Consider the following 16,661-nt stretch of genomic DNA (forward strand, 5'->3'; position numbering starts at 1 on the left):
CTGCTCCTGCCTGTGATGGGCTGCTAGGCCCCTGCTCCTGCCTGTGATGGGCTGCTAGGCCCCTGCTCCTGCCTGTGATGGGCTGCTAGGCCCCTCACACAGGCACTGTTAAGGAACAATACTCCAAAGTAAAACGAACCTCACTGCGCTGACTACACAACTTGCCTTTCATTACCCCAAGACCAGGCACCTAGAAAGAGCAGAGACCCAGGCCAGCAAGAACAAGAACCCTCACCAACAGCCTGCCCTGTCTGACAGATCGTATTAATCCCAGGCCACTGGGAACCCAGAAATGTTCTAAGGAAACCTAGCTCACGTGTGAGACAGTAAACAAGCCAGCTTCCCGGTAGTGACAGCACAGCCGACTCTGAGACTGCGGTAGAGACCCTGGGACACCACCACTGCTGGGGTTCTGAAGCTTGACGACAGCGTGAGGTAAGCACTCGGTCTGACAGTGCACACAACTTCCTCCAACTCACAGTAGGCTGCATGTGGCCTCAGTGTGTGGAGATTCAGCAGAAATGCTACTGCCACCGCTCATGGTGACTGGCCAGCCACGAGAAAGCAGGAGTTATAAACGTACCTCAATTTCACGCTGTTTCTTTTTCTCTTCAAACTGTAGGCGCCTCTGCAGCTCCTCCAGAGCAGCTCTGTACATCACATCTTGGGCATTCTGAAGTTCAATGATTTGGTCAAACACGGCTCTCAGTTGGTTTAAAAGCACCTGAAAAACCAGCATTTTAAATGAGCAGAGCCTCAGACGCTAGCGAGACATCTCTGCTTAAGTATATGTGTGTTTTGGGGTTGTCTCCTCTGAAGCTCGGGGAGACTGGAAGAGTGTGACTCAGAAGCACCGGGCCATGAGGCCTCCACCCTAGCAATGCAGGTGATGCTGCTACAGGTGGCTCTTGACTCTCCGAGGACTGAATTCTGACTTGAGAGTGGGCTGTCCTTAAGTAACAGCTACTGCAATTGTGAACTGAGGACACAGACACGCTAATACCACATGGGTGCTTTGTGTGTGCCTAGACTTAAGTACACACCTCCAGAGTCACACGGCAACACAAAAACGGACAAGCTCCTCCTAGTCCTCGCTTTGTGTGGAGATACCATGACGGGTTTGCTTACAGTTTCCGAGCATTAGGCCATGACTAACACGGTGGGAAGCAGACAGGCATGGACTGGAGCAGTGCCTGAGAGCTTTTCATTTGATCCCCAAGCAGAGGGCAAAGGGAGGAGACTGGGCCTGGTACCGGCTTTTTGAAACATCAGAGCCCACTCCCAGTGACACATCTCCTTCAACAAGGCCACACCTCCTAATCCTTCCCAAACAGTTCTACTAACTGGGGACCAAGTCCCTGAACATATAAGCCATCCTCATTCAAAGCACCACACTTCTCTCTGGCCAGCCTCTGGGCTGAGTGACCTGTCCTGCTGAGATGTCAGGCAGCTAACTCTGCACCCATGTGAGACTGGAGCCTTTGCTGAGCAACTCTGAGGGCACGCTAACCTAAGAACACAGGTACTACAAAGTGCACAGTGCACAACTCTCATTTACTACAATGCACTCGTGTGAAACAGGGCCTTCGGTCTGCACAGCAATGCAGGGAGACAGAGGGCCTGATCAGGTGACACCACTGCATGACACAAGCCATGTGGCTCATGATGAATGTAGGCTCAAGCAAGTGTCCTGTTCTCTGTCAGAATTTATTTTATGATAGCACTAGAAAACAAAGAAAGGAGACAAGTCCTGTTTAAATTTTAATATGGTTATTACTGTCTGGTTTATTTCTCTACTGTAGCCATGAAAAGAACAACTTACTTTTGAGCACTGTGCACCTCGAGGTTACTAACTGACACTTCTTTTGAGTGAAGCATACAACCTGGGCTTCTTCAGGCTGCTCTGAGGGTCTGAACTGCACACTCTGAGCTGCCCTCTATACTGTGCTGCCCAGGGCTTTTTTCCTCAACGTTGCACAATCAAAAGGTGAGATAACACACATGTCTGCAACTGTCATTTCTCCACCTTAACTGGATATGACAACCGGCTTTAAAAATATGAAAATACCACACTTAAAACTAATAAGTCCAAACAGATTGTCTTACTCTTGTTTTATATAACAGACTTCTTTCTTAGGAACAACTAAGGACAAAATGTTCTGGAGCAGTTGTGGCAGCTCATACCTATAACCACAACACTGGAGGCTGAGGCACCTGTTTAAGACCACAGGACCCAGGCTAGTCTGAGACCCTGTTCCTAAACCAAGTGAACAATACCCAATCGATTACTGAACAGGGCTCAGGGAGCCTAAGGCAGCACGCACTCCTTCAGTGAAGCTGGCTGGGGATCAATTGCAAACGACCATTCCCTAGAACTAACTCCCTATAGGCAGAAGACTCTGTGGACTTTGCCATACCTACAGCTATTCTATAAATTCAAGAATTAGGGTGACTCAACTTGTCTCACACAGACATTTCCCAATCTTTTATGAGCTCAGCACCCAGGTCAGCAGAACCATAGAGTGTAGGGTGCCAATGTGGGTGCAGTCCTTAGCAATTCCAACATTTGCTGAAGAGCAATACACCTGGTGACGTCCACACCTGTGACCTATGCAGAACGACATACAACCTGACTTCTACAGCTTGAAAAGAGCGGCAGCTGCATTTACAAGTTGGTTGCCATGGTGAATCATATAATTTAATTCCCACAAATTTACATCGTGCCTCTGAAAACAGGAGAACCCTGGATTCACAATGAGAGGCTGCCATCTGCCTGAACATTGACTTTGACCCACGAATGGGTGCTTCATGTCTTTGGCACATTACAGAGAATGGCCAGGACCTGTGGGTACCATTATGCAGTCACCAGCATACTGTTATCATCAGAAATACCTCCATAACAAACATGGGTGCCAGGTAACAGATGTGAAACCCACTGTACTATCAACCTCAGAGACTGGACTTAGTAGGAATGGCCAGCAGGACCCCAGATGACTTCAGAAGCCCATTTCATGAGTTACTAATTCTGTTCAAAGGATATTAGCACTCTATTCCACCTTCTCAGTGCCTAGAAAGCAAATTCCGTTTGGAGGTACCTTTGATCACTACATGTTGACACACACACTCTTTAATAATTATGTTTATCCAAATACTTCTCCCCAGCATAGGCGAATGCAGACAAACCAAAACAAACAAAAGCCTTGGTAAAGTCCAGGCAGAAGCTGGACACGAATCCAGGATGTGTGCCGGCCATGCACACTGTGAGAAATGCTCTCAGGGAGTCAGCTGATGCAGCTTACCTGCTTCACATTCAGAATGTGTTCTTTCTCAACCTAGGCCTTTAAAGAACAATCAGAATCCAGAAAGCCTTGCTACACAGAGCATGCTGCTTTCCAGAAGTGAGGCTCTCAACAAGAAAAGAACCAAGCTGAAAGCCCTGGGCTATGGGAGCCTCACAGCTCTGTGCACACAGTCTGTTAAACTCATGCAGCCACGTGCCATTAACTGACTACTACAATGAAAACAGGAGTGGGGGGGGGGGGCAGTCAGTGTGAGAACCTTTCTCGGTCACTGATGCGGCAGCACCTGACGATGGACAGTCTCCGTCCTGGCTGGCAGGAGTGAGCCTTACCCTGGAGTTGCTGTCCAGGAGACAGCGGGAGGTGATGGTGTTCAGGAACGCCTCATGTGCTGCAATAATGTGGTCCAGGTCCTGGGCCTGCTGCACTCTGTTCCACAGCTCGTCCCAGGAGCACTCGAGAACCTGAAAGGATAAGCGGACACTCTGGGGGTGCCTGCTCACCTCACAGCTGCACCACACCGCAGGGCAGCAAGTTGACTCACCTCAAAGGTGATGTAGTACTGCATCTGGTGGATGAAGTGCACCATCTCCGAGGCCAGGATGTGGCACTGATGAAGCACCCCAGAGAACTCTGCAAAAGATGGCGTGTCATCAGGGAAGGGGGGTCCTGTGCTCGTACAGACCCCATGCCCACAAGCTGCCTGCTAACAAAGCCGTAAGCAAGCCTCATTCCAGAGGCCAGAAGCTCTTCACCCACTCTCGTGCTTTAGCAAAAGGACTAAGAGTACCTGCTTCGAAAGCATATGCACTTGACTTCATGTCCCCAGTACCCATGGAAAGGCCCGAGCATGGTCGTGCCTATAACTCCAGTATTACAGGGCCAAGGAAGTTCTCAGGGGCTGGCCAGCTGACAGCCTAGGGAGCAAGGTACAGACTGATAGAGAACACGGGCTCTCCTCTTCTGGTGCTCATTCGTTGGGACACGCATACATATGTACACATACATATCACACAGCTAAATATAAAAGTATATTTTATAGAAATGAGCAGCATGCATAAATAGAAGCCTTATTTTATATCTTATATGCAGTCAGTCCATCTACTACACAAGGAATGGTTATTTCTCTCTACTCATTCTGAGACAAGAGGGTTTCGAGGTGGGCCCTAATTCAGTAAGAAAAAAAGGCAGGGATCCCAGGGAACTGATATGCATGTGCAGAATACTGCCACCATCGGCAGCCACGGGGTGCAGGAGAGGTCTCCCTTGTCCCACGGGGAGCAGAACAGCACTGGCTTCGGCTTTGTTTTGAATTTCTGGCCTGTAGGATGTTTAACAGAAGTCTGATAGTTTAGGTGATCCAACTTGTACTTCTGGGTCCTGATAAATAACAGCAGTCTTAACAAGTGACTATTAGGTCACAGGTAAAAGGCTCTGAGGAACTGTGGCTCCCCGAGAAAGGATGACATCAAAGAAGACACAACTCTAGGGCTAGTGAGCAAGCGGCACTGCTGTCTTGGCACAGTGAGCGACTATGCTCAAGGGAGGAAAGATGGAAGCATGGTCCCGAGTTCAAAACAAAACAAAACAAAACAAAAGCGAATAAAAAAATCGTAAATGCTGTAATGAATGAAATGTAGCCCAGAGCATACATATAAACCAGTGTATGCAAACAGACTGCGCACATGAGTGCACACAGTGAGCAGGCAGTAGCAAGTCTGGCCCTAAGAAATCTGATGAGGGCTCAGAGAAGCATCCCTTTAGAAAGTAAGAGGCAGACGCTGCTCCTGGGCTTCCCAGTGAGACTGCAGGACACTGCAGAACTGCCCTCTGGTCATCTTCCAATCAGAGCAGCTGTCATTATCCTGACTCTCACAAGGTGAAGCCCACTAAAGCTCCTGGGCAAGAGAGGTCTACAACAGCATTGAGTCTTCTCAGCCCTTCCCCCAGGAATACAAGCGATTACTAATCACTGGAGGAGAGAGGAACTCTTCTTTGTTTAGCCACTTGAAGGTGTCCTTACTCCTGTGTGTGATCCTAATTGAGTTCAGGGGTTCACCAACCTCGACTTCAGTGGGATTCTGCTCTTGCCTTCTCCATCTGGGGTGAACAGACTCACCAGGAAGTCAGGCAACAGATGTGTACAGAGGTTTTGTGCAGAAACAGGCCGTCCAGGGGCTCCCCATGAACAGGCCCCAGGGTCCCCATGCTTCCCTAGTCAGAAGTCACAGCTTATTTGTTAGAAACACATCTACACCTTCCTTACAAACCACCAGACATCTTATGGCTGTTGTGAAGACCCCAGACAGAGGAAGAGAGCTGTGTGTCCACACCATGGGTGCCACTTCCCCATGGCTGTAGCCGTCAGCCAGGAGTGTGCCCACCCAGCACAGGACCCTCAGAAAAGCAGCACACTCCACAGGTCTGCTCCACAACTTGGCATTCTATCAACGAATACAGCTGATCTGTAGCAATTTTCTTTGAACAGAAAAAGTCCCACCAGACAGGGGAGGGACGTGAGACAGTTAGTAAATAAACTGCAGTCCAAAGAAGCTGGAAGGCCCATCTTCTCTACAGGAGTAGTAAACAACTGGCAGGAGGAGGCTTGCCAACCTGTCGAGCAGCCTGCACATGTGCAGGGTGCAGAGCTCCAGGAACAAGCTTGGGTTAGCAGTACCCAAGCCAGGATGGGTTTTTCAGGGATGCAGCTGCATTTGAGTCACATGTGCTCCTTCAAGTAGCCCCTCACCAGTCGCAACCCCCATAAACTCACTGTTTGCTAAGCTGGACTCAGGATAACTATTACTTTGGTCTGTCTTGGCTCCCTGTCTAGAGTGAACAGACATCTGTTCCCATCTTCCTGGGAAGATGTCACACAGTGATGCCCATGCATCTGACAAGGAGGGTATGCTTCCCAGTTCTCTTGAAGGCCTGTGGAAGAAGACAGTGTGGTTTTCTTCACTGAAACCAGGCTATCTAACCCAATTCTCTAGCCATACAATCGACTTCTGTTTCTCACACAGAGGACATAGCCACTCTGTATGCATTATTTTTTAAAACCTATTTTAACAAGGGTTCAACCAGACCTCTTGCCTACCACCCACCAGAGGTAGTAGGAAAGAAAGGTTATTAGGGTATGGAGGAGTGGGCCTGTTTAGAAAGAGATCTTTGGATCAACTTCAATCTTCACTGCCAGGATAACAGCAGTCCAGTCCTCTAGAGCACTAACACAAACCAGCAGCAGCAGCCCAGGCCACTTGGCAGTCACCACTCATGAATCAGCAAGAGCTATTCAACCCAGAAGAAACCACGAAGCTCGCCAACCCACCAGAGACCACTGAGGAAGCGGCAAGAAGCCGCAGGAACTTCACAAGAAGCTCTTCAGCCAGTTTCTCTCTATGGCATCACCACAAGCAGAACTTGGCAACACAGTATGAGGTGAACCAATGAATGTGAGTTAGAGAATTGCGAGGCAGAGCAAAGCAAACCAAGGCTCGACCCGCCCCCTCCCCGCCAACACTCGACCTACACCCATCCACCCCCATCTGTGGGGTCATATTTATATTCCTTCTAAATATCACATGTCTGCTACAGTAAAACATCTTCCCACCTGTGTCTGCTTCAGCAACAGATTCTCCCACATGTCTGCTTTAGCAAAACATCCTTTCATCTGTGTGCCCCAGCAAAACATCATTCGACATAATGACTTTCCAAAGAGACCAGAAGTTTCCACTTCACCACCCTCTGTCAAGAGGCACTCAGTTATGCATGGTCGTGCTCCAGAGGACATCACTCTGCAGATCTACTCTGAGTTGTCACCAAGAGCTGGAAGGAAAGGACTCTGCCTCTCCCACCTTGATGGTAACTTTTCAGTGTACCCTAAAACACCCTTGTGTGTTGGGGTACGTCACCTCACATTTGTTCTTGTGTGCTGGGGTATGTCACCTCACATTTGTCCTTGTGTGCTGGGGTATGTCACCTCACATTTGTGTACGTTGAGTACGCTCTGCAGCAGCCCCCAGGCTGGCAATCCAGTAGGAGAAACTGTTTGCACTGTCATTCACCCCAGTGCTCAAACCCAGCCCACAGACCCGCATGACCAGGACCACACCCACTAGAGTTAATACACACGGTCTTCCTTCCATTTTCACTACATGATGGACACAGTTTTCTTCCTAGGAAAACCTGTCCTCACCCCGTGAAGAGACATTCTTCTATGGTGACACTGAGGTCACTGCTGGGGGAAAACGGAGTTGAGAACACAGCCTCTCTGGGCATGACTGGGGTCTGTTACCCCCATGGCTGTCCTTCTGGCAGCTCCGTGAGACTCTGAGGAGCACGGACTTGATTCAAAGTCTTTTATCCCTGAAGATATAACTTGTACGTTATCCCTAACTCTCTACCCAGCATCCTGAAAATGCATACAAAATGCATGCTTAAAGAATGTTTTGTGACTGGCCCAGAAGAACCATCAATCATAAGAATGAGTTCGGTCAACACCACACTGAGGTGCAATGAACACACAAGTGTGCCCTGCTGGGTTAACACACAGATTTATACACAAAGTTAGGAATGTCTATTAGGGGGCTGGAGACATGGCTGCACGGTTAAGAGCACTTCCTGTTTTTGCAGAGGACGGAGATTCAACACCCACATAACAGCTCACAGCTGTCAGTAATGCCAACTTCAGGAGAGCTGACACCCTCTCCTAGCTATGAAGCCATCAGGCACACACAGGGTGCACACACACATATGCAGGCAAATACTCATGTTAACATAAAAACCAATAATGACCACCCTTCCCTCCTGCTTGCCTAGAAGCTAGACAGATTCATTCCTGGCTGTCTGCTGCCCTCTAAAGGCCACTGAAAGACCTGCAGTGTGAGCCGACCCAGGCGTGGCCCAGGCGTGGTCAGCAGGACATAACCTGGAGCAGTCCTTACCAACCCGAAGTCCAAGATTGCTTTTCAAAGAAATACCTCAAAGTAGTCTCACCACAGCTGCGAAGTTTCCTCCACAACCTGCACTTCCCGCGGTGCTGCTCAGTTTAAATCCTATCCAATTGATTTTCCAAAGCTTTGGATTTAAAAGATGCTTAAATGCAGCATTTCTCTGCATGTCTTGTGGTTCGGCATCCCATAGCCCTCATCCTTACAGCATTCAGTGTGTGAATTACAGGCAAGTGTCACTCACAAAGATAGCAACTCACTGTTGGCCTCAGGCTGAGTCCGAGGACTTCTTTGCAAATTTCATCCTGGCGACCCAAGGCAGGCACAGAGAGCTGTTAGACATCTCCTTAGACAACACCGCCTTTGTAAGATGCATTGTTAAATACATCACCACAAAGAAGACAGCTGCCAGGAGGGCTGGCCTGTGCTACAGCTCAGTGTGTACCTCAGCCCCTCCTCAGCACCTGCCCTTCTCCTCATAGCCATTAGTAATACACACTGCCTTTTCTACATCTCAGGCCAGAACCGCTGTGCCATCTTTCCAAAGGCGAATGGCTGTGGCCGTGGCTGTGGCCGTGGCCGTGGCCGTGGCTGACACATGCAGGTAACGTAGCCTCTGATGGCTGCGGCTCAGTAGCATCAGACACACCCTGGGAAGTGAAGATAGAGCAACGATGCTAACTTCAGAAGTGATAAACTGTGGTTAAAGGAAAACCAATAGACGAATGTGGAAAGCTAACCCTTGGCTTGTACGGGTTTCATTTTTTTTTGCCTTCCAATAAGCTTGAATCAACCCTAAGTACAGATGTGCAGTTATAGAATCCTGGGCCAATCACTGCCCTTGCTCAACTTTGGACTATTCTCCACTGGAAGGAAAGAGAAGGGACATGAGGTCTCCACAATGCCTCCTGGGAGATTCTGTGACTAAAGGGTGACAGTGACGATGCTCCTGAAGGGGTGGCTCCAGTGCAGAGCAACACTCCGCAGGGGCATGGCCTACTGCAGACAACCAGCAGAGAGAACACAGTACTCCACAGTCAGAAAGGGCAGAGCAGGCCATGTGGTGCTGCATACACACTATTTCAAACAAATTATTATATTTCTGTAGGTTTATTTTTACTACTTAATGACAAGTTAATGTTTATTTATTATTGCACGACTGTTTTTCCTGCATGTATACACTATGCACTGTCAGGTACCAAAGGCTGTCAGAAATAGTGAATCCTCTGGGACTGGGTAGCTGTGAGCCACTACGTGGGTGCTGGGAGTTGAACCTGGGTCCTCAGGAAGAACAGCAAGTACTCTAACCCACAGGCAACTCCCCAGTCACTTCCATTTCTTAAGCTCATATTGGTCTACTGTCATACTGCACTGCCACCAACCAGTGTACTCTGTAACCAGCCATACCAGAGGACTAACACTCTCCTACACCTCCCTAAAAGCCCTATGTATAAACAACATTTTTCATCTCAACAAATGAACAGCTTAACCAGAAGGAGATACAAGTGCGGGGGTCAGACGTGGGGGCGGGGTCAGATGTGGGGGGGCGGAGAAGACCCAAGATACCTCACTGCAAGTCCTGCCTCAGTTCTGCAAGAAGACCTTGCACTTTTTGTCTCTGAGGACCTAAGAGGCCAGTTTTCTCTGTGGAGAGAAGGCTAAGGAGACCAGCTCACCCACCTCGCTGTCAGTCACCATGTCAAACAGAAGAAAGCTCACTTCCTTCTCGGCCACCAACAAGGAACCAGAGTACAGAGTGTTAAGACCCTGGAAAGGGCCCCTATGGCCCGGGTGGCCAGCACTACCTGCAGCCTGCTGCAGCCATCACCTTCTGAACCTTTGGGAGCTGTCCAGCAGCAATGAGGAGACCTTGTCCTTCAAACACCTGTTCCATTTATAACAACTATGATTTATAAGTTATTTATAAAAACTGTTTTATTATTCAAAGGGCAGATTCAGTTTAGTTGTGCGTTAGAGTAGTTTATGAAATGCTTTAGTAATCAATTTCTACATAATAAACTCAAAATTATTCATTGTTGAAGTCATTCAATATTGTAACAGTAACAAAATCTTGACTAAGTGCCTAAACTATAATTCTAAACTATAAAATATAAAACATGTCCACATCCTGGATTATGCGCAAAAGAAAAATTCACACCTCAAAGAGAATATAATTAAGGCACTAGGTGAATTTTGAATAAACCCAGGGCCTATTAAAAGGCATACCTTCTTTGAAAATGGGTGATTAAAAAATTAAACCTGGGGCTGGAGAGATGGCTCAGCGGTTAAGAGGTCCTGAGTTCAATTCCCAGCAATCACATGGTTGCTCACAACCATCTGAAATGGGATATGATTCCCTCTTCTGGTGTGTCTGAAGAGTGCTACAATGTACTCATATACATAAAATAAATATAAATAAATCTTTAAGAAAAAAAATTATACTAAAGACTGGAGAGACTGTCTGTTCTTTAGGAGACTCCAAGTTAGATTCCCAGCACGCACAGGGCAGCTTACAACTATCTGTAATGCCAATTCCAGGGCATGCAAACTCTTCTGGCCTCCACGTGTGCCAAGCACATGCACACACTCAGGCACTCACACATATATTTTTATCATCACCATCACTCACCATCATCATTATACTACACCCATGAACATTAGTGAAGAAACAAATGTGATTTTAAAAGAAACTTCATAGTATGGGGAAAACATCCAGTGTGACTTAATTTTCTCTTACTCTGTAATGAAGTCAAGACAACAATACAAATAAATCTGTTCATACAATACAGACTCAAAGCGCAACAGCGAGTGCTTTCAGCTCAGTGGCTTTAAGACTTGAATGCCTCGCCTGCCGGCCTCTGGCCTTACCCGGCATGTCCCTCAGCAGCTTCGCGTTGCACATGTGCCCTTTCCGGATGTCAGTGAGGATGTACTCCATGCGCTTGGCCCTCCACAGGAAGTTAAACACTCTCAGGTAGTGGCTCATGCACTCTCGTGTGAACACCTAGAAAGACAAGGACAGGGCGTGGCTCTTGTGCAAGGAATCTCCTCCTCCTGGCCCTAGCCCTTTCTCCACGGCACTTATGTGAGGAGAGAGGACAGCAGACACCTAGGTCCTTAGATGCCGGCTGACTCACAGCAGCAGCGGGCAGGTCTGTCGTATCAGGGCTGGACACAAGGCTCTAGGCGTGTGACAGCAGACAGGACGTTTCCCCTCTCGTTTTCAAGACAGGGTTTCTCTGTCCTGGAACTCTCTATGTAGACCAGGCTAGCCTGCAGCTCAGAAACCTGCCTGCCTCTGCCTGCCAAGTGCTCAGAGTAAAGGCATGCATCACCAGGACCAGCTTTTCTTAAATTATTTTATTCTTTATAATGGCCTACATGTGTGTCAATGTGCCATGTGCATGCCTGGTCCCCTTGGAGGACAGTGACAGTGGGTTCCCTGGGACTGCGGTTACAGATGCCTGTGAGCCACTGTATGAATTTGGGGAGTAGAACATAGGTTCCTAACCCCTGAGCCAACTTGGTAGCCATACTTGACTGTAACCCCAACTTGTAAGAGACACACACAGAGAAATCATTTGCTTTAGTGATACCATCTTCAAAAGTAGAAGCAGACACAGTAGTGTCTCCTGTGACAAGTCTCTCAGGTCACCGTCACAGGCTTACAGACTCAGTCTCACAGACACACGGCTTCTCAAGCAAGTGATGGCTCCTGGTATGGGCACTGTCTTCAGCCCTCCTGGGCTGGCCAAGTTTCCAAAGGAAAACACAGGCTATCCAGTTATACTTGAACATCAGGAAAACCACGAGTAATCTAGTTCAAGTAAATGCCCCAGCTCACACTAGACAATGAAGGAAGCCCCCACCACACACACACACACACACACACACACACACACACACACACCCTCCAATACAGCTGCCTGCACTGACTCTGCATATTGGGACAAGGCCACACTCTGCTCTGAAGGAGCTCTGATCTCCAAGTAATCTTGTGTGCCCATGTCTGCCCTCAGGCCTTTACAAGAGGCCTGCAGTGCTCACCCTACCTTTTCACCTTCCCACCTCCCAGTGAGCATAGAGCTCAGTTATCCTTGCTCCTTGCATTTTAGCATGGGACTCTAACTACACCAACTTATCGTGTGTTCTGTGTACCTCACACATCTTGTGTAACAAGGACTGCTTATTCATCCTCCCCTATGCTAGCCACTCAATGGCAAATTTAGGAAGGTGTATGATGATGAAGATGAGGATGATGATGAACATCATGAAGGAGGAGGAGGAGGATGGAAGGTGGGACAAACAGATGAACAGACAGATGGGCAGGCAAGCAAACAATGAAATTGCTCTGAAGTAATTCCAAAATGAACTCTAAGGACCTGGGGAAACCAGTGTACTGCTTGCTTCCTACACTATTAATATCATCATGATAATAGAATAAGGATGGCTGATTTAGAGTTACCAGTCAATTATAGGATTCTTCTCTATACTCATGATACATCATAGAGTAGCCTTTGAAGTTCCAGATTCCCACTGATTTCAAACATTCAGTTAAGCCGTGGTCTTCTAGGCACTAACTATGTAAGAGGAAGACATGCACTGCTCTGACCTGGAACCAAGTGTTACTAGCTGTTTTACCAGCTGCTACGTGGTTCACTTAGGGGAGACTACAGCCCAGATATAGAGCAAGCTTCAGACTCCTCATCTGTAGAGACCTTAACAGCAACAGAGTCTCCATCTTGTTCAGTGTGGGACTGCAGCCCTGAGGAGGCCCTATTCTCAGCCTCCCTCACCAACCTTGGCGATGTACACAGCCCAGCCGCAAAGCCCTGCAAATCAGTCTTCTGCAGCTGGAATCAAGACTCCGTGACCTCACCACACTTAAATCTGGATGGACTTTACCACAAATAACTTGAGACTCATGAAAAGCAAGGTCAACCAGAAATACTTCACATAGTTAATGAGCGTATTTAGCTAATGCGTTCTTCCGCAACCTGGGTTGTGAATTTCACAATGTCCCAAATTAGACTAACCCAAAAATCTCACTGACATTTTATATCTTAGAATTAGCAGAAGCTAATGCTGCTATTATACAAGATATAATTATATGATTGCTACAAGATATATTCCTACTATAATTAAATTCTGTTCAAAAAATGACAACCTCAATTAATGAGACTAGAACGGAAACAGGTAATACACAAATTAACCATGGGAAAAGCAGAAAAAGCCTGTATTTATAAATGAGGCTTCCCTTTATCCTTTGTGTACTTTTCCCCTTGCATGTGTGTACATGCCTGGACATGGCTGCATGTGCATGTGTTTGCATGCCTGGACATGGCTCTGTGTGTGTGTGTGTGTGTGTGTGTGTGCATGCCTGGGCATGGCTGCGTGTGCATGTGTGCATGCCTGGGCATGGCTGCGTGTGCGTGTGTGCATGCCTGGGCATGGCTGCGTGTACGTGTGTGCATGCCTGGGCATGGCTGCGTGTACGTGTGTGCATGCCTGGGCATGGCTGCGTGTATGTGTGTGCATGCCTGGGCATGGCTGCGTGTGCGTGTGTGCATGCCTGGGCATGGCTGCGTGTGCGTGTGTGCATGCCTGGGCATGGCTGCGTGTACGTGTGTGCATGCCTGGGCATGGCTACGTGTACATGTGTGCATGCCTGGGCATGGCTGCGTGTGCGTGTGTGCATGCCTGGGCATGGCTGCGTGTGCATACCGATGCCTTCACTCATCTCCATCTTCTGTTATTGAGACAGAGCCTCTTCCTTGGACCCAGAGCTTGCTATGTCTGCTCAGCCAGCAGCCCTCTGTGGGAGGGGCTCCCGTTTCTGCTTCCTGCACCCTGGGCAGCAGGAGGGCTGCCACACCAGCATGTCCATAAGCGCTGGAGCCTGAACTGCAGTCACCAGCCTTGTACAGCACTCACTGGGCCGTCTTCCTGCCCCTCCTTTTCTATCTCAGTAGCTTCTACACACAATGAAACCTGGCAAACAACCTCTAACGCTGGTTTGAACTCTTGTGCTTCTGCAATAATAAGCCTATGATGATGGCCATAACTCACCACCCACAAACGGAAACACCCCCCACACTCTGGTCCCCACTGAGATAACAAGTGAGCCCAGAGTCCCTTTCTTTTTTCTCCATCTGGCTGCTGACACAACCAACCCAGCTGGTGTCTGAGTGACTGAGCTATCACATAGACGTTATTAAAGTAAAACTGTAGTAGAAACTGTTTTTCTTCAGTCCTGCTTACGTTGTATTCAGCTATTCACAGTACAGTGTGCAACTGACATGCCAGTGAGGTGTGTGACACCATGAAGGAAGTAAGCAAGCACATCTGTGGAGGACACACAGTCCTCCTTGTCTAGGCGCTTGTGCTGTACTATGGCACCTTTGTCTCTGTGGCCTGGGGACGGAGCTTAGGAACTCATTCATACATGCTAGGCACATGCTCTAGTACTGAGCTGTACCCTAAGTCTTATTATTGTATCCATTATGCATGAAAATCCATATGGCCATGGGCTAACAAAGCACATATGAAGTCCTAAACAATTTGCTGAAATACCAGACAGTTATGCACAGAAACCACCACACAGGACAGCAACTCACAACATAAGCCCAGGGCCGCCCTGAATATGGTGAGTAGTTAAACTTAAGAGAAACTGGAAAGTTAAACTAGCAGCTCTGACCTGATCAAAATCAAATATGGAATTCATGAGTCAAAGAACCTCCCTAACAGTTCTCAGGCCCAGTGGACTTAAGACACACCTCTGGGTGGCATTCTGTGAGTGTGGCTCCCACAGGATCATCATAGCAAGGGATGTGACTTATCTCGCAGAAGGGACAGTCATGAAGACTAGAGCAGGAATTTTAGAGCCTAAGTATGCTTAGCAAACGTCCCCAATAATAACAGAAATGCAGTTTGTTTCCCTAGCCTCTCAGATACAGAAGTGACTAAGTATCAGGTCCACCCTAAAGAGAGACCATGAGCTGGAAAGGCAATTTAGCCACAGACACGTGGAGCTGACTCCTCCAGCCAAGGTTCTGTGCCGCAGCAGGAGACCTGTCCTTCTCGGTGAGTGAGCGAAGGCCATGAGCAGTGACAGGGTAGTGACAGCTATCAGCTCATCAGCCCAGATGGATGCTAGATATCAAATTCATCTAAGGAGGAAAAATACCACTCCCCTAAAATATACTTTATGCTTCCTTTCAAATTATCCTAAATTAGTTGCTCCAGTCTAAGAATAATGGCATAAAATGAACAATGCATTTATTAAGTAAGCACTTGCTGCAACCTGTGACAGAACAAATGATATTTCTAAGAATTCTTAAAATAATAGAGCATTTCAACTCTCATTAATAACTATCTGAAACACTGGGCTTATGCAACTCATTCAATGGATATAGCCTACATCACAATTACTTTGAACCTTAGCTTTTAGAAAAGAAAACCAGTTTGAAACAATAAAATGCCCAGCAATCCAAATGGCTGTGAACATCCCACAAGTACACAGAATGATCTTACAGTGGCAATTGGTCCATCAACGTGGTAATCCAGGCTGAAGACATCCCACCCAGTGTCACCAGGAGAGACCTAACAGCAATAAAATAAAACAACAAATAATGGAGAGGCGTTGTACTTACACCTGAAGAGCCTGTCAACTGCTCAAAGGAAAGGTGGTACAAGGAGGTATAGGCTTTAAAACCAGGAAGTGCTCTGCTGTGCAAGCAGGGACCTGCATCACCAGCATCCAGGCGAGCGAGCGAGTGAGCAGAGAGTAGCGGAGCACATCACAGTGCTCTGTGATCATGCGGGAATCGTGAGTGGCATTGTTCTGAATGAACAGTACAGACAAGCTCCAAGCTCAGAACCTTTTTATAACAAAACCACATTGTCTCCTGTCAGGCTCAGAAACCTAAACCCCTGTAGTGGGTCTATAGTAATGGGGCCGATCAGGCAGTGAGGACTCCTGTTTATAACCCAGCTCCAAGCATGGCCCTTCTACCACACCACCTCCAGACACCAAAGGAGCGACACAGTGCCTGCCTGCTGACCCTGCGCATCTCCTCCAATGTACTAGTAAATGTGCACCCTCACACGCCCCTGGCACCCTCACACGCCCCTGGCACCCTCACACGCCCCTGGCACCCTCACATGCCCCTGGTACCCTCACACGCCCCTGGCACCCTCACATGCCCCTGGTACCCTCACACGCTCCCAGCACCCTCACTTACCTCCAGCAGCCTCACATCTAGCCTCTTAAGGATCTCCGGGCTGTCAAACTGAGCATTGGTGGCTCTCACAGCAGTTTCAAGAATTCCTGTCAAGTTATGCTGATACAAAGTTGTTGCTGGCCGAACAAGTTCTGGTCTTTAAAAAAGGTGTTTAAAGTTAAAGATGCTAT

The 16,661-nt window shown here is 48.0% G+C and overlaps 1 protein-coding gene across 2 annotated transcripts in view; it reads right to left on the reverse strand.

The window, feature by feature from the left end:
- The window catches only part of Tubgcp3 (tubulin gamma complex associated protein 3), a 57,905-nt gene that overhangs the window by 6,970 nt on the left and 34,274 nt on the right, over positions 1-16,661 (reverse strand). The window contains exons 15-20 of one of the 2 annotated variants that reach the window (XM_021218785.2): positions 16,492-16,627; positions 15,782-15,850; positions 11,117-11,252; positions 3,844-3,932; positions 3,632-3,763; positions 584-724 (exon numbers count right to left, since the gene is read on the reverse strand). In XM_021218785.2, coding sequence (XP_021074444.1) covers positions 584-724; positions 3,632-3,763; positions 3,844-3,932; positions 11,117-11,252; positions 15,782-15,850; positions 16,492-16,627 — 703 coding nt within the window. Of the gene's footprint in view, positions 1-583; positions 725-3,631; positions 3,764-3,843; positions 3,933-11,116; positions 11,253-15,781; positions 15,851-16,491; positions 16,628-16,661 lie in introns of those variants that run through there. The other variant, XM_021218787.2, reaches the window with a different exon arrangement.

This window comes from Mus pahari, chromosome 19 (assembly GCF_900095145.1).
Source record: "Mus pahari chromosome 19, PAHARI_EIJ_v1.1, whole genome shotgun sequence".
Taxonomy (NCBI): Eukaryota; Metazoa; Chordata; class Mammalia; order Rodentia; family Muridae; genus Mus; species Mus pahari.